Source organism: Lithobates pipiens, unplaced genomic scaffold (genome assembly GCF_037356315.1).
Source record: "Lithobates pipiens isolate NorthernLeopardFrog02 unplaced genomic scaffold, aLitPip1_a1.2 Scaffold_13, whole genome shotgun sequence".
NCBI classification, from domain to species: domain Eukaryota; kingdom Metazoa; phylum Chordata; class Amphibia; order Anura; family Ranidae; genus Lithobates; species Lithobates pipiens.
Window position 1 is genome coordinate 193,886,052 of NW_027507718.1, and position 22,425 is coordinate 193,908,476.

General features: G+C 44.9%; 2 protein-coding genes across 2 annotated transcripts in view; one reads left to right on the top strand and one right to left on the bottom strand.

The window, feature by feature from the left end:
- Positions 1-18,341, top strand: part of LOC143974546 (uncharacterized) — a 55,003-nt gene extending 36,662 nt beyond the window's left edge. The window contains exons 5-7 of the mRNA XM_077476069.1: positions 14,070-14,165; positions 14,246-14,361; positions 18,141-18,341. Coding sequence (XP_077332195.1) covers positions 14,070-14,165; positions 14,246-14,361; positions 18,141-18,147 — 219 coding nt within the window. The 3' untranslated portion in view covers positions 18,148-18,341. The remainder of the gene's footprint in view (positions 1-14,069; positions 14,166-14,245; positions 14,362-18,140) is intronic.
- LOC143974547 (uncharacterized) overlaps positions 1-22,425 on the bottom strand; it is a 168,226-nt gene that overhangs the window by 144,255 nt on the left and 1,546 nt on the right. The gene's annotated exons all lie outside the window — the stretch shown is intronic.

Sequence of the window (22,425 nt, forward strand, 5' to 3'; positions counted from 1 at the left end):
GTGTTACAGGCGCAAGTGCTTTGTGAATACAAAAACGGCCGTTACGCGTCGCCGTGCGCCGCTACTCATGGCGCAAATGCTTTGTAAATCAGCCCCATAGTGTAGTATGTTCTAACAATCACATAATACTCAGCCACTCCTGAGGTAAAATACTTACATATTATTAATGTATAAAAAAAGCACTCTTTTACCGGAGTCACTAAAATGTTGCTATGTTTACCGATAAGCTCAGATGGAGGCACCCCATCGTCAGGGATCGTGAAAAGCTCTCTGCGAGATTCCTTACCATTACCACCAAATGCGAAAGGCACCTGAAAGGTGTTGCCTGTTGGAAAGCTTTGCCTGAAAGGCACCATTACAAGTTATGGTTTTGTGTAATTGATACCCATAGCTGGGAAGAACAGTTTCTCAACCCTCTTGGCTGTATTTATTCTGAGTTACTATTTGGTAATTTTCATGAGACTTTTTGTTTTCTGCACTTCAGGATCTTGTTCATCTACAATAGTTACTAGGCCCAAGCAGATACTTTAGTAGTATAAGATGCAGATGGAAAGGAGTAGAGACGTAGGGGACATAACATTGTGTTAAGTTTGAATAGGAGATGCTGGGAAGGACTCACCTTCGCTCTCCACTATGAAACCATGCCCTGTTTGACTGTTCACCTGTTTTATCTGTGCCATTGTTATTGTCTGTGATACCGACTTGTACTTTTCTTACGTAGTACATCAAGTCATGCTTGTTGTACCTTTTTCTTTGAAAATAAATAAACATTTTATGGAAAAAAAAAAAAAAAAAGATGCAGATGCATCTCACTTGCCACATTGCATAAGATCTTATCATTAGTCACATGACAAACATACCTCTGGTTACCTGGCTGGAACGTTAGGACTACATGATCCTTTAAAGAAGGTATGGTCCTCCGTAAGTACCATCCTGCAATAATAGGCTTCCAAGAGACCCATCTCACACCAGAGACTCTAAGCTGTGTAAAGTACTCCTGGGCACAAAAGATATATCATGCCACGCATACCTCATCCTCCAGAGTGGTATGTGTCCTTGTACACAAATCTCGGGATTTTCATGAACTAGCTGCAATATCTGATCGGGAGGGGTGATACGTATTTTTATATTGTATAATGTTCTCTTTAATTATGTTTTATAGCTGTGGTATACATATCTCCACCCTCTTCCATTTCAGTGTTGTGGGACCTGCCCAAATGTATGTTCCTCACAACGAGGCACCCCACTGCTACGGTTAGTCCCGTATAGATCCTTGTCTCGGGTCAGCTCAATCAATGGGGCTGGTATCAAATATACAGTATGCTCCTAGAGGGGCGTCCGACCACTCGCCTTTGATATGCTGGATTTCAGCTAGACCTATCCTAACCTTTCCTAGAGCTCCGTGGCGTCTGAACGCTTTTTGTCTGAAACGGATACCTGAGAGCGCTGGGATTGGACAGAACATGGTTGTTTTTTTGAGGATAATGGGCTCTATACTGATAACCTACTGAAGAGGGACACTTTTAAATGCTATATCCACCGTTAATAATATAAAGACAGAATCTAAAAAGCACAAAAAACTTCTCACTTAGCATGTCCAGGAAAGGTACTGGCTCAGCTCTTCTTAAAGTCCAACAAAAGGTATCCCATGTATAGGTTACTACATAAGATTTAGTTCAAAGCAAAAGAACTACAAAGAGTGTCAGGAGATACTAGTCACAGTCCCATCTGGAACAATACTTACCCAGACCAGAACTGGCAAAGCTGCAGTGTGCGGCCTGTTGGCGAGTATATGGTGTTACTCACATCTGTGACATTTTAAGCAATGGCAGGTTGTTCCCATTTGCCCAGATGCAAGCCAGATATGGATTGTCAAACAAAATGTACTTCCCACACCTTCAAGTGCAGCATGCCATTAAAGCGCAAGCATTCTTAGAGCAGGTGGTGTTATCTCCCACTTCTTTTTTCAATATAATGCAGCAATCCACATCCACCAAAGGGTTCATCTCCATGTGCTATGCGATGCTGCTGCCAGAGTACCTGGAGAACTTTACCAACATGGCTATGGAAAAATGGGTGGAGGATGTGGGTGATATAGATGGGGATCAGTGGTTGGAGGCCCTGGACTCTGTCCATGGCTGTTCTTTAAATTTAACCCAAGGACTGTCCCAACTATATATATTATTGCGGGTTCATCATACCCCACTTAAATTGTTTACTCTTGGACTCCACTCAGACCCATTGTGTGCGATGGGGACCTGATATATCTCCCTGTTGCACTGCTTTTGGACTGGTATAGTAAACACCATCAACAATATTTTTTAAGTAGCCGTCTCTCTTGACCCTCAACCATGCTTACTACGTATACTGGATGCGGTTAAAACAAACATATATATCAGAGGCGGTGTACAGAGCACTGTTCCAAGCTCGTAAGCTGATCTTGCAACACTGGATCTCTTAAACCTCTCCAACTTTAGAGATGTGGTTAGCAAACATGTGATTAACTTTGAGATATGAGTGCTTAATATATAAACATACAGGCAGCCCGACCCAGTTCAATAAGTTCTGAGGATGCTGGCTAGCTACCCCTGGCTTTGCTCTATTAGATCTAATTCTTGATAGGCTATTGACTTGGAGTGAGAGTAATTTAAAGTACTGTGGAAGAGATATGATGAGAATGTCCTCCTAAACCATATCTAGGGATGCACACACTGTGAGTAGGGCCGTCTTTAACACAGGGCAAATGGGGCATCTGCCCAGGGCCCATTCATTGTTGGAGAGCCCCAAACGCTGATAAGTCAAGTGCTGGATAGAATGGAGGATATCTCAGTCTGAGTGGACTGAGCCTCTTTCCCGGTGACCTCCTGCATTCCTCCCTTCCCCTCCCTCCTCTGCCGGTGGCTGCCGATGACATCGCTCTGCACAGTGAGTAAACCGTCTCTCTCGGAGACACTGTGTGCTGTCCTGAGCCAGGATCGGGGAGGGGGTCCTGTGCAATGATATGGGAGGAGGGTCCTGTAATTATGGAGGTAGTATGGGAAATAGGGTTCCTATGTAGTGATTTGGGTAGTATGGAGGAGGGAGTCCTGTGTAATGATGGGGTGGGGAGCAAAATTGCATGGGGGGCCCCAAAAAATGTTTGCCCAGGGTCCAATCAATATTAAAGACGGACCTGACTGAGCTTTAACAACTAATAACCTCTAAGGTTCAATTTGGCTTATAAACCTGCTTTGGCTATGTCCAAGAACATTATTCTACTTTGTATTCTGTGAAGGTATTGTATAAATGTAATACTTCGGAATGTGCATTGTTTGTTGTACTGTTAAAAGTTGTTAATAAACTTAATTCCGATTTATAAAAAAAAAAAATTGTCTGTGGCATCTGCAGCAGGGGGGTTGTAGTCTTTGGTAATTTAAGATTTGTTCATTTTATTTACAGTGACGTGGCTCATACTGTCAGGGGGCAGGCATATTTGTCTCTCAGTAATAGAACCTCTTCTGCACTAAAGTCTCTCTCAGACAGTACACTGGCTGAAGGAGAAGGCAGAAGCTCAAAGGCATACTGTGTGAGCTCCAACCAGTGGTCCAGCCTGGATTCTGCCTAACAGTTCTTGGAGTCCTCACTTCTACGAGTGTTCACATCAGCCCTAGACCCTATGTAGTCAGCAATCATGTGTCCAGATGCTGCCTGTGATGGGATGCCTGCAAGTGGACCTTGCTGCTATGGTTGAAAAAAACACTCCTTACAGTGGTCTAAGGCAGTTGCTGCCTCTGCCAATCCTCCTTCATAAATGGGAGAACCAGGAACATGGTGGTCATCAGTGGGGATCTTGCCACCATCAGAAAATGTGGCAAATAAGTTCTTATGCAGCACCTCCTAAAAATGTTGCATTTTTCCCCTTTGGGGTGGTAGGGGTACAGTGCCGATTTTACCCTTGTATTGGGGATAGATGGCTACCTAATAGTGGCCCTTCCTTTTTATGCCCTAGTCCTTGTGCATACATTTGATCTTAAAGACCCTATTAATCACAAATACCTACAGTAGAGGACCCTGAGTCCTTGGTGCCGCTGAGGACAACATTGTCCTCAACAATTTCACCCCACGAATGTACAATTTCAGAGTTTGGGAGTGATGCCAAACTGATGGTAAATAACTCCAAATAAACTTTAATCGTTCATTGTGTGATCACACATAACAGCCAATTTTTTTTGAGGGCCCAAAGTATCTCCCAAGCACCTAGAGTGAGTGAAGCTGCTTGGCTTACTCTGGAGACTTTTTTTTTTAACACATACTCTCATTAGTCTAACTTGGTCTTTCTAGTATCAAAGTCTACTCAAGTGTACACAGTATTTAGGTTCAATAATTTTATATTGCTTTTTAACACAAGTTTAAACAGAAAGAAACAGGACCAGGTGCCCGACAAAAGGCGTTCTGGTATAATAGATTTGAGTTGTACAAAAAATATAGTGCATTCTATGTGGTTTACATAGGTAACCTGAGGATGAATCATTGCGGTAAGGTTTCAATCATTGTACTGACAGACATTCGTACAAGGCAACTTCAATCAGCCTGGGCAGCCTGCTGCGCCCAGGCTGTGGGAACCTGCTGCGCCCAAAAGCCGAGGAAATCAATGTGTCTGAAATTAACATTGGGAATTTATCTGTACAGAAGTGTAGGTGTACTTTCAAGTCCCATAAATGATTTAAGTGCTCATGTTTGGGATCCAGAATCCACACAATTTTGAAGCATGGCTATACATAGCCAGAAATAGACATGTTAGGGAGAGATAGAAGTGATAGAGAAAGGGGGAAAACTAGCTGAGGAAACGGAGGGTTGTAGGGATAGAAGAGGGGGGGGGGCAGCGAGCCTCATTCTACAGAGGTATTGCCAGTCCAGGGCATGGGTTCAAAGATTTTGAGGTTGGTCTCTCAAAGGGTACTCGCCGTTGAGAGAGTCTATGCTTCAGTTTATCTGAAGTAAAATAATGCCTCCAGATAAAGGAGAATTTTGCATATTTATCTAGGGATTTGGCTTGCATCTCCTCCATAAGCATAATATTGTTTATCTCGCTCACGCATTCTATAAAGGGATGGGGAGGAGGTAGTTTTCCAGTGTCTAGGAATTAGTTGCCGACCTGCACTGATTTGTCATATATTTCATTATAGATTTGAAAGATTTGTGCCCAAAATGGGTAGATATCATTGCATTCCCACCAGATGTGGTTGTACGTACCCTTCGCCGAGTTACATCTCCAGCAGATGTCGGTGACTAATGAGAACATGATCTTGAGATTGGTTGGCACGGGATACCACCTTGATACCAGCTTGTAACTTTTTTCCTGCGTATAGCTCGAAATAGATGACTTATGGGTAATAAGAAAGGCTTTAACTCCATTCTGCCTCTGATATATCTCTCCTAAGCTCCTCTGGCTAAGCTTTTGTGTATTTGGGTAAAGTGCCATGGGTATGATCTAAGATAATTTTGTAGATCAGTGATAGGGTGTGCCAGGGGGTTTCTGAGAGTGTGCATAACTGTTCAAAGCCAGTCAGTGGTCTGTGGATCTGTTTGGAGTTGTGAAGTTTCTTGCAATAGGAGGATGAGTAAGCCACGTTATATTGGAGGCTGTAGTGGTGTGGTTTGTCACAAAGGTACCCTGATTGTCGTGGACAAATTGTTGTGCTGTGGGCCAGGAGGTTCTGTTGTATTTATCTAAGGTTTGGGTTTCTGGGAGGGCTGGGTTATGAAATAGGGGGGTGAGTGGGCTCGGTTCAGTTGAAAGTGAGTAGCTCTACTTTCTTGGTACCAGATTAGCAAGGCATCTCTGGTGAGGGGGGACAGCGTTGAAAGAGATTTGTAATTTCGATCGTGACCCCAGAGACGTGCTCGGAGGTCGACTGATGACAAATCTTGTTCCACCAGAGTGGAGGCTTTGATCAGTGGATGGGGGAACCACTCCAGGACTTGGGAGACCACTGCTGATGTGTGATAGAGTTCGAAATCTGCTAGGCCTGTCCCGCCTTTAAGGGTGGGAGAGCATAAGAGCTTATGTTTCAGTCTTGGATGGTTCCCGCTCCATTCAAATCGAATGTCCATGGAGTGAAAGGTACAGAAGAAAGTGCTGTACAGTAGTTTGTAGTTGTAGTATGTCCATTTTTAGTGTGTTCATGCGACCAAACCATGACACTGGTAGGTCCATTCCGTCTTCAGTGAGACGTCTAAGTAGTGGGCTAAAGTTTAGAGCATATATATCTGATATGCGTGTTGGAATGGCTGTCCCTAGATATGATATCGATTTTGTTTGCCATTGAAAGGAGAAATTGGCCTTAAGGGAGGAGAGGGTAGGTTGTGTTAAGGAGATGTTCAGCTTATAGTTGCTGAAACTGCCGAACCGATGGATCTCTGCGAGTATGGATGGAATTCTGATATGGGGTTGAGTCACATAAAGGAGAAGGTCATCCGCGTATAGGGAGAGTTTGCATTGAGAGGAGGGGGTTTGTATACCATGTATGTTTGGGTTTGCTCTGATGGCTAGGGCTAGATGTTCAATTACCAGGGCGAACAAGAGTGGGGAGAGGGGCAGCCCTGTCTAGTGACGTTGGCTATCATAAGCTTTTCTGATTGGGTTCCGTTTACTAAAATTGTGGCAGAGGTTTTGGAGTATAGGGACATAATGCGTGAAAGCATGTTTGGGCCTAATCCTATCTGGGAGAGGGTGGTTTGGAGAAAGGGCCAGCTGACCAGGTCAAAGGCCTTCTCTGCATCACAGGAGAGAAGGCAGGTCGTATGTGATTGCGTTAGGTATAAGCTATAAGGTGTATGGTCTTGGTGGTGTCCCTGGCTTTGCGTCCAGGGACAAAACCCACCTTGTCTCTATGTATTGTCTTGGGTAATAAGGGTGAAAGCCGATATACTAATAGTTCAGCGAAAAGCTTTAAATCTATGTTTAGGAGGGATATTGGTCTATAGTTGGAGCATAAAGAGGTGCCCTTACCAGGTTTCGGGATAACTACTATTTGGGCTTGGAGTAGGGTAGGAGAGGGGGTGAGGGTCTCATCTATGGCATTAAATGCTTTTGCTAGGAGGGGTGCTAATAAGAGTGCAAACATTTTGTAAAAGCGTGAGGAGAACCTGTCTGGGCCAGGGCTCTTACCGTTTTTAAGACTTTTAATGGCAAGTTGAAATGCAGCTTCGGACAGGTCCACCATGTCAGAAGCCGGGATGGTTGGAAGTGCAGTTTCCTGGATGTATGTCTTGTGTTGGTTTATTCGTTTGGGGCAAGGACAGCCTTGCCTGGGGGGGTGAGATTGTATAGGGTGGAGTAGTATTGGCGGAATTCTTCAGCAATGGCCGCGTTGGTTAGTATTTTACCTTTTGTAGAGGAATTGATAAAGGGAATAGGTTTCCGTGCTTGTCGGGGTTGGAGTGTGTGCGCAAGGTGTCTGCTGCCCTTATTGGCTTGAGAATTGTGGGCAAATCGCCCTTTATCTCTCACCATCAGTGAGCGTTCCGCAAAGATTTGCAGGGGGTCTCTCCTGGCGTTAGTCAGTTCTAGTTGTATGGTGGGATCAGGGGTTCGTTTATGTGACTCTTCCAGGGAGACTATAGAAGTAAGAAGACGTGATATATTTGCCATGCGTGCATGTTTAAGTCGGTAACCGTGTTGGATGAATTTACCCCTGAGAACACATTTAAGAGCTTCACATTTTGTAAGCAGGTTAGCGTCGTCATGTGTATAGTCTTTTACAAAGTTTTGGATGGTCTGTATGATGTCTTGAGTGCAGAGTCACATAATAAATTGTCATTCAACCTCCAAGAGGATCTCTTCTCATGTGTGGGGACATTTCCAAAACTCATGTGTATGGGGGCATGGTCAGACTAGAGGGTGAGGCCTATGGAGGTGTTGGGGGAGTAATCCAATAGGGATTGAGAGATGAAAATGTAGTCTGGCCTGTAAGAGGTGTGTGCGGGGGAGTAGTACGTGTAGTCTTTAGTCATGGGGTGTAGTATTCTCCACACATCCACTAGTGATAAGTCTTATGTCGCGTACACACAATCGCAATTTCGGCCAACAAAAGACAGATGAGAGATTTTCATCTGAAAATGCGACCGTGTGCATGCTCCATCAGAATTTAGCTGGCCGAATTCCCGCCAGCAAAAATGTGAGCTCATATTCTCAATTTATCAGACGGAAAAACTTTCTATCGGAAATTACGATCGTGTGTATGCAATTCCGACGTGCAAAAACTCATGCATGCTCAGATTCAACTAGGAGATAGACGCTATTGGCTACTGGCTATTGAACTTCCTTTTTCTAGTCCCATCGTACGTGTTCTGCCTCACTGCGTTCTTGACAGTCTGAATTTGGTGTGACCGTGTGTATGCAAGACAGCTTGAGTGAAATCCCGTCGGAAAAACCATCAGAGCTTTTTCTGACCAAAATTGCGATCATGTGTACACGGCAAGAGAGAATTGATCAGATTTTGGTCAGAGAGGCTGGGGAGATTGAGGATTTACCAGTCGAGGAGTCTAGATTAGGTATCAAGACAGCATTGAGGTCACCTCCCAGGATCATGTTGGTTGTGCTAAATCGTTTCAGGCGAGAGGTCACCGAAGAGAGGAGATTCATTTGGAGAATATACATTAATTACTGTATATATCATATTCATATGAGACAATTAAAGAAAAACATATCTCCCATGTGGATCGATATAGGTGTCAAGAACATCTGGTGTGAATGAGGCACGGAGGACGATGGAGACCCCTTTGGATTTTGCAGAGGGGTTGGTGCTGTGGAACCAGGTGGGGTATTGCTTATGGAAGAGATGTGGAATCGTGTCAGATCTAAAGTGAGTTTCCTGAAGAAGGAGGATTTGGGTGCGGAGTTTATGGAAACGATACAATATTTGTCTTCTCTTCTCTGGAGTATTAAGGCCTCTACAATTGAGAGAGGAGACTTTCAAAGAAGTTTGTGTTGCCAAAGGGGAATAGGTTGGGGAGTAGGTGAATATTGGTGTAGGTAAGGCTTGCTGTCTCAGGAAAGGGGGTAGGAGGAGGTTGGGAGGAAATAGAGCGGCATCTAGTAGTAAACAGGTAGAAGGTAAGTTTGAGAGGTAGGAAATAGAGAAAGAGAGAGAGAAAGGTAGGATATCAAGGCCTCAATGGCCACACTAATAGCGTTGTAATCAACATGTCAGCTAAGATCGCTATGGGCATTAAAAACCCTAAGTGGGGGGTCTCAGTCAGTGCATAGAGGGGCCCGTACACACTGGGCAACAACATTAAACTTTTTTTTTTCCATAAACATAATAGCTCAGGGCCCTCTATTGCTCTATTCACTTTATATCTCAATAGGTAAGTATCTGAGAAGACAAGTCCTAGGAGGATACAGTGGAAACCTCATAGCATACAGGGTCCTTTTCCTGGCTCTAGATATAACAGTACATTATAGTGAGGTGGAGGGGGGGAGGGAGGGGGGTAACAATATTTAACAGGGGGTAGGTCTCCTTTAAGAGGAGTTCACATTTCTAAGGAGAGAGTCAAAACCTGTATGAGGGAGATAAAAAGTAGGTTAGAAATGTGATGTCCCAACACAACTGAAATCAGGGATGGCTTCACAGGTCTGATGCCTGTGAAGAAAAAAATAGTCAAAGTGCAGGCAGTGGAACTTCATCCGGCTATCAACTTGGAGGCATCTGATCTGGAACATTTGCTCTTCTGGGATTTCTTTTGCCAGCCTGTGGCGACAGGGAGTCCAGGAGTGGCTGCATGAAGTGGCCAATCAGGTATAGGGATTTGTGGAAGCTCAAAAGTCCAGAGGAAATTTGGGAGATCACCCAGTGTGTGGAATGTCAAAGACTTCCCATCGTGACATGCAAAAAGGTTGAACGGGAAACTCTAGCGATATTTAATTTGTTTTGCTTGCAGGGCTCCTGTAAGTGGTTTCAGAGCACGACGCATATCCAGGGACAGTTTGGAAAGGTCTGAAACTAGGGAGACCCGGGTGCCATAAAATATATGGCCTCTTGCATGCGTGCAGCTTGCATTATGTCAGCCTTAATCGCATAGCAGTGTACACTGCATATCACGTCTCTGGGGTTTTCCAGGTTTGGATTTTTAGGGCCTAGGGCTCTGTGTGCATGATCTAGTTCCAGAGGGGAAAACATGGCGATGACTGCAGGGGCCAGGTCTTTGGTCTCCACAGACGCCTCTGCGTAGCTCTGACATCTCTTGCTTATATGAGTGTTCAAGTCTCTGCACACAGGCTTCAAAATCATAACTGGTTGGCAAGGCATTAATATAAGCCTCCATGTTCCAGCTACTGAAGGAGTGGTGCGATTCAGGGGAATGACAGGCAGAATGGATGGAGTCGTTTTCAGAGTCTGCAGGGGACCTAGCGCGCTGTCTGGTTCTCATATGTGGTGTGGAGTGCTGTGAAGCAGCTCCCTGTGTGTGTGCCTGAGGATCGGGATGCCACCATCTTGGATGAGGGGGGCTGTGCTGATTCTGCCCTACTCAGGTGAAAAAAACTGCTGATTTCTCTCTCCTTGTGCAGGTCGGGGGTCTGGTGGCCCTCTCCACCACCTCTCTTCCCGATTACCGACCTTTGTTGTGGTTCCAAGGAGCGCTGGGAGCTGTGGATATTCTGGTGTGTGCGGGAGCTCCAGGAGGACACGTCTCCATGCGCTAGGCCATGCCCCCAAGTGTACACAGTATTTAAACCTGAATGAAGGGGAGTTATTTAGGCCTTCAAAACCTTTTTGAAACCATTTACCATTTTTGGCACTTTTTTTGCTGCCTTGTTCTCTAGATTCGTGTGGCACCTTGTCCTCTAGGTGTGGCCTCACTAGAGCCAGTGAGCTTTATGGATTAGGTTGGATTTCTTCAAATTACTAATTATCTTTGTTCTATGCTCCTCTTGAACATGACAGAGATCCTAATCCCTCACCTCCCTATTCAAAGCAAATAAATGTTTGGTAATTAGATACACATTAACTATTAAGTTTTACCCTAGCACTTATATTTAACCTAAAGGCCATGTAAAGTCAAAATCAAACATTTATTTTGCAGCTTATCAAATCATCAAATGTGGGTGCTGAATTTGTTGCCTTTTATAAATATATTTCCATATTTTCACCTGAAAATGCTGACTAAGACCCTAAGAACACCATCCCTACAGTCAAACATGGAGGTGGAAACATTATGCTTTGGGGGGTGATTTTCTGCTAAGGGGACAGGACAATATCACCACATGATAGGGATGATGGAAGGGCCCATGTACCGTCAAATCTTGGCTGGGAACCTCCTTGCCTCAAATGACCCAAAACACATGGCCAAGGCAGTGTGTCTTAAGAGTGGCTTAAGAAGAAGCATTTTAAGGTCCTGGAGTGGCCTAGCCAGTCTCCAGACCTTAATCCCATAGAAAATATGTGGAGGGAGCTGAAGGTTCGAGTTACCAAATGAGTTTCAGCCTCAAAACCTCAAAGACTTGGAGAGGATCTGCAAAGAGAAGTGGGACAAAATCCCTCCTGAGATGTGTGCAAATCTGGTGGCCAACTACAAGAAACGTCTGACCTCTGATTGCCAACAAGGGTTTGCCACCAAGTACTAAGTAAAGTTTTGCGAATGGGTCAAATACTTATTTCACTCATTAAAATGCAAATCAATTTATAACTTTTTTTAAATGCGTTTTCTGGATATTTTTGTTATTCTGTCTCTCACTGCCAAAATATATTATATATTATATATACCTACCATTAAAATTACAAACTGATCATTTCTTTGTCTGTGGGCAAAAGTACAAAATTAGCAAGGGATCAAATACTTTTTTCCCTCACTGTATGCAGGACCAGAGTTGTCACCTTAGGGTTTCCTAATTTGCACATAAAACAAAAGCAGAGAGTAGGAGGTTTTGTTTGGTATACATAAGATAGCTGGGAACTGGAAGGCTGACAACATTAAGATTTCAGTTTAGTGCATAGGATTTTACCAAGAAACAAGGTTTCTGGCAGGATAAACAGTTATTATTCTGTGCTTGAAGAATATACACTATAATGTCAAAAGTATCGGGACACCGGCCTTTACATGAACTTTAATAGCATCCCAATATTAGTCCGTAGGGTTCAATATTGAGTTTGCCCACCCTTTGCAGCAATGACAGCTTCAACACTTCTAGGAAGGCTGTCCACAAGGTTTAGAAGTGTAGTCTATGGGAATGTTTGACCATTCTTCCAGAAGCGCATTTGTTAGGTCAGGCACTGATCTGCATGAGAAGGCCTGACTCGCAGACTCCGCTCTAATTCATCCTACAGGTGTTCTATTGGGTTGAGGCCAGGGCTCTGTGCAGGCCAGCCAAGTTCCTCCACCCCAAATTCGCTCATCCATGTGTTTAGGGACCTTGCTTTGTGCACTGGTGAGCAGTCATGTTGGAACAGGAAGCGCCCATCCCCAAACTATTCCTACAAAGTTGGGAGCATGAAATTGTCCAAAATGTCTTGGTATGCTGAAGCCTTAAGTTTTCCCTTCACTGGAGCTAAGGTGCCAAGCCCAACTACTGAAAAACAACCCCACACTATAATCACCCCTCCACCCAATGATTTGGACCAGTGCACATTGGAAGGTCCATAAAGACATGGATGAGTGAGTTTGGGGTGGAGGAACTTGACTGGCCTGCACAGAGTCCTGACCTCAACCCGATAGACACCTTTGGGATGAATTAGAGCGAAGACTGTGAGCCAGGCCTTCTTGTCCAACATCAGTGCCTGGCCTCACAAATGTGCTTCTGGAAGAATGGTCAAACATTCCCATAGACACACTCCAAACCTTGTGGACGGCCTTCCCAGAAGAGTTGAAGCTGTTATAGCTGCAAAGGGTGGGCCAACTCAATATTGAACCCTACGGACTAAGACTGGGATGCCATTAAAGTTAATTTGCGTGTAAAGGCAGACGTCCCAATACATTTGACAATATAGTGTATATTTAGCCTTGAAAAAGAACACTAATGTGGCCCTAACATCTAAGATCTAGTAAGCTGTGATATATTAATTTTTTATGTCAGTCTGGATATACTTCAAAGCCTAATTTGGTTACACATAATTTATGACCACAGATTAGGGTAAGTAAAAGGGAGCATTTAACTTAAAGTGGAAGTCCATGCAAAAACTAAAATCCCTTCATCTGTGGCCACCAACATTCTAACACTAATCTCTCTAGCCCCGAAAAGATAAAATCGCAATACATACCTTTTCTGCAAGCGATCCGATTCGATTTCCAGCGGCAGAATCTCTGCTGAGTACAGGTCCGACAACGGCTGTGAAGTGAATGGGAGTGACATCACCCATAGAGTTACTATGGGGCTTCTGTTGATGGACGTGTCCTCTGCACCCGCCCACAAAGTGAAGCCACGGCTGACAGCTCAGCGTGGGATCAGAGCTTCCGCCGCTGGAGATCGGGTCGGACCGCCTGTAGAAAAGGTATGTATACTGATTTTTCAGGCCTAGATAGGTTAGTGTTAGAATGTTGGTGGCTATAGATGCAGGGATTTTAGTTTTTGCATGGACTTCCACTTTAAGTTTTTTTTCCCCAAGTACCTGGAATAAGCTGGAATAAATGTTTAAAAAAATCTACTGTACACAAGCCATCCTGCCCACCCCTCTTCTCCACTTTTTTTTATAGCAGGTTTTGTATTCTGTGATTGGGTTCACAGAATACAAAATATTCTGTTAATGGAGATGAGGAGAGGAGCAGGACAGAAACGACAGTTGTATTATGTAGGAGAGTCTCGGTCCTATCAGAGCTCCGGTTGTATAGCCAAATCTATACTTCCTGGCATCCATGAAGATGTAAATTGTGAACAGGCAGCGATCCCGAAGGTGGCATATACTGCCTGAGATTTAACTAATTGTAACCCGAGAGATTAAAATAAATATATATTTTCTGTAGTTCATTAAAGTTTGTTTTGTTTGCAGTATATATCTTTTGAATGGGACGGCATGATGCCTGTAAATAAAATCATTGTTGATTCTCTTCTTACAAGATGCTAACCAGAATAATATTTTGTTCTTGTATTTCAGGGGCTTAGCCCAGGATGTTATGATACCTATCATGCCAATATTGACTGCCAGTGGATTGATATAACTGATGTTCCCCCTGGGAAGTATATCCTTAAAGTGAGTAGAGGAGGTATTTTGTCTATGTGCACCTATATTTACATAATGTGATACAAACCAAATCAAAATGATTATTTCAGGTCTCTGTGAACCCCAATTTCCAAGTCCTGGAATCAGACTTCACTAATAATGCTGTGCGTTGTGATCTGACCTACACGGGAACCTATGTAATAACTCGCAACTGCCATCTTTCAAGGTAGGTAACAACATGGAAACGTTTTTATTAAGAAGACCTTCATTTGTATAAATGTGTGGGTTTTGGGAGTGGGGGGGTGAAGGTGGTATCGATTATGCCGGGTACAGACATCTTATTTATAGTATCTCACACTTGAGGACCAGTTCACACCACCTGCAGTCCAGTGTGGGTTTTTTTCTGCATCAAAAATGCATGGAAACAGGTTATATGGTTTTCAATGGCATAGTACATACCAGTTTGGTCAGTTCCCGTGTGTTCCAGTTCCAGAAAAAAAAAGTAGAACATGCTGCATTTTTTCTGCACTGGACTGTCCTGGAACTCTGTAAAACACATCAAAAACGCACTGGACCACACCTAAATGCACCAAAAACGCACTGCAACACACTCGTCCTTATTTAAGGTTAAGAAAAAAAGAGGGGGGGGGGGGAGAAGCACTGGACTGCACCAAAAACACACTGGAACGCATCAAAAACATGCATGCAGAAAAGCATCTGTAACACATCTGGCCTGCGCTTTTCTATGGTGTGAACTGGCCCTGAAATAATTCTGAACAGTACCTTCTAAGCCCAGATAATCACACTCACAGTCATGTTCCTGGAAGAAATCCTTAACTTACAGGCATAAATAAGTACATAGAGAAGTGACATTTTTGTTACCACGCCCAAGTGACTAAATAGCAATATAAAAATTAAACTACCAATAGAAACAATATTTTATTGGTCCGATAAAATAAAAACTTACCATACCTTTACAGTATGTTTTACACACAACTATGGTGCCAATTAACAAAGGTTTATCTAAACTTCACCTTAAAAGGAAAGTTCTGCTGATCCTCCTCCTCTCCTCTTCGCCTAGGCGAGTCCTGCTCGCTGCTAGCACAGTTTAAACAGATTAAATAAAACGTATAATACCTTTACAGTATGTCTCATTAGTGCCGGTGCTCCCACTGGGCAAACTAGGCAGCCGTCTAGGGCGCATTCCTGCCTAGGGGGCACATTGCTGCCTAGCCTAGGGAGATCGCAGACCGGCCTGGATGTATGAATCATTTGTTGTTCGCTGGAACCGCCAGCATAGTGCTGACTGTCTGTCGCTCACAAAGGCGTGCCCACAGGGTGCGCCTAGACACACCCGCATCATCTGCCCACATTGTTTTTGTCCCAGCCTGTGTCCTGATATTTCCAAGTAGCATGAACAGCTGCCAAATCCCTGAATTTGACATTAAATATCTGTTGGGTCTTGAAGCTCCTCCCCTGCCTCCGTTTCCCCCGCAGCAGTTGGCAGTGTTCTGCATTGCAAGTATGAAGTGGTCTACTTGCCCTCCCTCCGCCCCCTCCATACATCGCTAAGTGAACTGTAAAGTCCGTGACTGCTGCAGGAGGATTGCTATTGCAAGACGGGTCTGGTGAAGTGAACTTACACAATGTTTAGGAGAGGGGATGAATGTACGAAGAGCGTGTCAGTCTGCAGGCAGAAGGGCTGCTGTGTGCTACTGCAGGCAGCTTCAAGTATTGTCTCTGTATATGTCACTGCAGTGCTGGAGGGGCCAGTGGGACCACCTCTACCTCCAGCTAACAGATATCTGCCCAGCCATTTTATACTGCACCCCCCACCTCTAAGGGCTCTCTCACATAAATGGACAGTGGGGCTGACCTGTGATTTTTACCGCTCCCTGCTTATGCACCCAAATTCTACCCATCCAGTCGCAGCTCTGGCATTTTTACCTGAGGCAGCAGAGTTTGACTGGCAGAGCTGCCTCTCAAACTCACCCATTCAGTTCAATAGGTCCACAGTTGTGGTGTGCGCTCACAATGTCAAACTGCTATTCAGCAACTTAAACAGAAAGTAATAACAGGAACCAGGAGGCAGCAGTAGCACCTCCTGAATGCATGTCAGCTGCTGCTATACCAGCCTCTGAAAAGCATTTCACCAGATTGCTTTTCAGAGGTGGTAAGCATTACCGCAAATTTGGAAGAGACCCAAATACTGACATACATTGTCCATTCCACAGTTATTACCCAGAGCATTACTTCCCATGTTACCACCCCCCCCCCCCCCCCTTCAACTTATATCAATGACCAACCATTTTCCAATCCACAGATGACCTATATCATTCATCAACCAATTCCCACCCCCAGCATACATACATACCACAGGCCTCTCCATACCTTCTGCTGACAGGCATCACTCCCAGCTTCTACCTACACCCCCAATTGGCAGACATTATTCCTTAGTCACTTTCATCCCCCACCTCCCCAACATCTCTCCCTGGTAACTCCACAGAGACCCCCACTAAAAGTCATCCTTCTTCAAGTGACTCACCTCCACCCACAGACATTCCCCACATGGTCATACCTCCACACTCCCCTCCTGTACATACTGCCCACTGTCATACCCACCACACTCCTCTCCATAACGATCACTGTCATACCCTCCACACTCCTCTCCTGTACATACTGCCCACTGTCATACCCTCCACACTCCTCTCCTGTACATACTGTTCACTGTCATACCCTCCACACTCCTCTCCTCTACATAACGCTCACTGTCATACCCTCCACACTCCTCTCCTGTACATACTGCCCACTGCTATACCCTCCACACTCCTCCCCTGTACATACAGCTCAGTGTCATACCATCCGCACTCCTCTCCTGTACATACTGACCACTGTCATACCCTCCACACTCCTCTCCTTTACATACTGACCACTGTCATACCCACCACACTCCTCTCCTGTACACACAGCTCAGTTTCATACCCTCCACACTTCTCTCCTGTACATACTGCCCACTGCTATACCCTCCATACACCTCTCCTGTACACACAGCTCAGTGTCATACTGTCCACACTTCTCTCCTGTACATACTGCCCAATGTCATACCCTCCACACTCCTCTCCTCTACATACTGCTCAGTATCATACTGTCCACACTCCTCTCCTGTACATACTACCGCTGTCATACACTCTTCCTCTCCTGCATACACGTGTGTTTGAGCTCTGGGGTGCACACCTATGATTATATATATAAAATTATATTAAAAGACTGCTGCTTTTGTTTATATCTGCTTCCACACTACCCCACACACATATACTGCAACAGGGCCTCCCTTCAGCACGAAATCATGTAACTGTCATTTATTTTTTTGGTAGCTAGTTTTGCCTAGGGAGAAAAATAGTCTAGCACCAGCCCTGTGTATTACACACCACTATAGGGCCAATTTACAAAGGTTTAAAAGAAGGTTTACAAATGTATCTAAAGTGGAACTTCACCTTAAAAAGGGAAGTTCCGTTGATCGCTGATCCTCCTCTTCACCTAGGCAATTCCTGCGTGCTCCCAGCACAGTTTCCAGAAAACTCCTGATGCCTACTTGCGATTGGGGGCTTTATGATCATGTGACCACTGTGACAGCCAATCACAGTGGTCACATGACCGGAATGCACACCAAATTTTTGTTACAGTGATGACTGTAACATATTGGATTACCTTTCTGCCCTAATAATAAATAGAGAAGGCGAATCTCCCCACCTGAGACAGAAAAAACAATAGAAACCTGACAAGAGTTTCAACAGTTCTTTACTCTATACAAAACGTTTTAAATATAATCGACTATTAATATACTGTATATGTGTGTATATATTTCTACATGTATTATACACACACACACACACACACACACACACACACATTTTTATAAAAAACATTTTTACAAGTTTTTAACATATAAGCAATTATTTTTGCTTGTCAATTAACATACTCAGCACTTTCACTTTCTTTCCTTAGCATATGACATCTTCGGAGGATGACTATGAATACAGCTCTGCCTGAGTCTAAGTACATGGACGATCCAATGGGATGATAACAGATTTCATGCAAACGGAAAAAGAGGCAATGCTTCTAAAAATTTGACATGTTGTGTGACCTAAACAATATTGTCATTCTAATATTTTTAATAAAAATAAAATGTATGTGATTATCATTGAAGCTCGATTCATATACTGTATCTCTCAATTCTTCTTATTGAAATGACTTTCTGTCTTAATTTCCAAACATGATTTAAATACTATCCAGTAGGAATATTCTGATTCAGGTTTTACTTTAAAATGAGAACTATTTTTAAAATAACTATGATCTTAGAGGTGTTAAAGGCTAACTCCTTGTAGACAATGTTACACCCATATTTAAAGTGTAACATGTAACAAGGTTGCAATAAGGTATGATAAATCGATAATGGGGAAAAAAAGTTTAGCCGATTGCCCTCAATTTTCTTTTTGTGAGGCACAGTTCAATTCCTCTTTAACCCCTTGGCGCCAACACCTCCCAGCCCCCCTTTTTTTTTTATTTTTTTTTTTACGAAAATTCTTTTTATTTATTTAAAAGAAAAGTTACAAAACAGAGCCTCTGGGCATACCCTGACTCGAAATAAACAAAACAGTAGGTAAGGCATAACAACCTAAAACTATTAGCTTAAAGTGGTTGTATGGTCAATTTTTTAACTTTTACCTACAGGAAAGCCTATAATAAGGCTTACCTGTAGGTAAAAAAAAATATCTCCTAAACCTGTACGGTTTAGGAGATATTCCCCTCGGTATGCGCCACTGACTGCAGCGGCGCATGCGCACAAGGGGGTTCTCGCCGTGAAAATCCGGCAGCGCTCGTCCGGCCGGACTGAAATCTCCCGCGCGCATGCGCGGGAGTGACGATATCGCGGCTCCGGCCACTCACAGCGCCGGAGCCGCGATACCCGGAAGAGACGCCGAGGGAGCATGTCAGCTCCCTCGGCGTGGATCGGGCCAGATGTCGGGGCCTCGTTCTAAGGTAAGTATTTCATAATGAGCTAGTATGCGGTGCATACTAGCTCATTATGCCTTTTGCTTTGCAGGTTTAAAAAGAAAAAAAAAAAAAAAAAAATTTGCGGGTTTACTACCGCTTTAACCCTAAGAACATTCAACAAAACAACCCCTCCCAGCCCTTTAAGGGGTTTTGGATATCGGGAGGCGGGGTTTATGATCATGTGACCGCCGTGATTGGCTGTCATACGATTGGAAAGCTCCCGATTGCTCCTTTCAATTAGCTGCTGATAACGGTTTTGGGAGCACACAGGGCGAACGCTCTTGGCACAGCTTTTTCTTGCAATATTGTGGCTGCTCGGTGCCAAGGCCCACCTGCTGAGAGCCAATTAAACGTGTAAAGCTAACTAATGATTTAGCAGAAAAAAAAAAGGCCTTATAGTCACTGTTATAGTTATACCACTGAAACCCCCCCATGTTTTCAGTCTGCCCACTATTTCCCCACTTCAACAGAAGCCTTTTCAACCTTTCATTGAGAATGAAAAAAATCCTGTCCAGCCTAGCATCAAGTAACCGTACATACCACCACTCTCCATTCCAGGTGGTGCCCCAGGTCCATAGTTGGCAACATTGTAAAGAAAAATTTTGTAACACTTTTTTGGTAGTGGGCGGAGTTGTGTTATAATTAGGGGGTGGGGCATGCCGTTATAGGTGTGGCATAGCAAAAGGATAAAATGCGGCGTGGTTTATGTAAAATGGTGGGCGTGGCTTACATGGGGCGTGGCTCAAAGGGGTGTGGTTAGTGTCTGAGATGAAGACGGGATGGGGAGGGAAAGGGAAAGGGGGGGGGGGGGGGATGGAGGGACAGCAGCCCCCCGATCCTACACCACAATAGCAATGTGTTTTCCAGAGTTTGACAATCAGCAGATAAAGATACTCCAAATACCTGGTGTTAGCGCTTCAATCATCCCGGCACCATGATTGTTATGGTGTCAGGATGATTGAAGCGCATTATTTCTATTATTACATTGTAATATGAAATGAAATCATTCAACTCACCATAATACCGAATCAGTGGGAGCCACGAGCGCGTCACTAGCCACATTGCCTGCTACCAGATGCCATCAGGTGCCCCATCAGAGCAGCCTTCCTCACATCTGGTGTCCATCAGCGGAGCCCCTCCTAACATCTGGTGCCCCTCTGACATCCAGACTCTGACTGTGCCCCTCTGACATCCAGACTCACTGGCGCCCCCTCTGACATCTAGACTCAGTGGCGCCCCCTCCGACATCCACAGACTGGCCCCCTCTGACAGATCCCATCCACAGACTGGCCCCCTCTGACAGATCCCATCCACAGACTGGCCCCCTCTGACAGATCCCATCCACAGACTGGCCCCCTCTGACAGATCCCATCCACAGACTGGCCCCCTCTGACAGATCCCATCCACAGACTGGCCCCCTCTGACAGATCCCATCCACAGACTGGCCCCCTCTGACAGATCACATTCACAGACTGGCCCCCTCTGACAGATCACATTCACAGACTGGCCCCCTCTGACAGATCACATTCACAGACTGGCCCCCTCTGACAGATCACATTCACAGACTGGCCCCCTCTGACAGATCACATTCACAGACTGGCCCCCTCTGACAGATCACATTCACAGACTGGCCCCCTCTGACAGATCCCAACCACAGACTGGCCCCCTCTGACAGATCCCAACCACAGACTGGCCCCCTCTGACAGATCCCAACCACAGACTGGCCCCCTCTGACAGATCCCAACCACAGACTGGCCCCCTCTGACAGATCCCAACCACAGACTGGCCCCCTCTGACAGATCCCAACCACAGACTGGCCCCCTCTGACAGATCCCAACCACAGACTGGCCCCCTCTGACAGATCCCAACCACAGACTGGCCCCCTCTGACAGATCCCAACCACAGACTGGCCCCCTCTGACAGATCCCAACCACAGACTGGCCCCCTCTGACAGATCCCAACCACAGACTGGCCCCCTTTGACAGATCCCAACCACAGACTGGCCCCCTCTGACAGATCCCAACCACAGACTGGCCCCCTCTGACAGATCCCAACCACAGACTGGCCCCCTCTGACAGATCCCAACCACAGACTGGCCCCCTCTGACAGATCCCAACCACAGACTGGCCCCCTCTGACAGATCCCAACCACAGACTGGCCCCCTCTGACAGATCCCAACCACAGACTGGCCCCCTCTGACAGATCCCATCCACAGACTGGCCCCCGACATCCCATCCACAGACTGGCCCCCGACATCCCGTCGTTCACGTTGCCGCATGGAGACTAACTTTGAACTGTGGCACCGCCCACTGCACTTTACACACACACACACTGGCAGCGGGTGTGGGCGGTGCCACAGGTTCTCTATTGAAGACCAGCTTCTGGTCTTCTTAAAAATGGTGGTCGGCGCAGACATTGTCTCCGCCGGCTGCGGACCTCTAGCGAAAAATGGGAAATTTGAATTTCCTGGGACAATTCCCCGGGACAAAATTAATTCGGGACAAATGTCCTAATCCCGGGAATGTCCTGGGAAATTTGGGATCGTTGGCAACTATGCAGGTCTTTGAAGATCCCAGCAAAGTTTCTGCTAGATGCTGAAGCAACTGTAATATAAGAAAAGATGAACTTTGCCAGATATTGGGGGTTGTTTACTAAAAGCAAAAGCTGTTGCAACTCTGCATAGAAACCAATCAGCTTCCAGGTTAAGCCAAAGCTTAACTGAACAAGCTGGAGTTAGAAGCTGATTGGCGACCATGCAAAGCTGAACCAGTTTTAGTAAATCTCCCCCATTGTCACATACCATCCTATTCATTTAATGAATGAAAGTTCCTAACTTGTCAATCTGATTATGCATACTACCTGCATATTAATATTAATGCATATAGCCATGTGACTGCAACCTGATACATACACCAGGCTAGTAATGGTGATATAATGGTGTGAGGAATTTGTAGCCAATATTAGGCCCCTTAATGCTAAGTATCATTTAATAGCTTCTTCATTCAATAGCTGCTTTCAACGTGATTACTGGCTATGTCGCAAAACACCCATCAACTCAACCTGGTTCTATAAATATGACAGTGACTTTGGAATACTCCATTTGGTCTTTGGGTGTAGATGATAAGGAAAATGGAAGGTTTGCAGCATGTCTTGACTATGTCTGCATGCTTTATCTGTGGCGTTATTGACCAAGATCATGAGCCAGGTGGATGATGTCACAAATTCAACCTTAGCC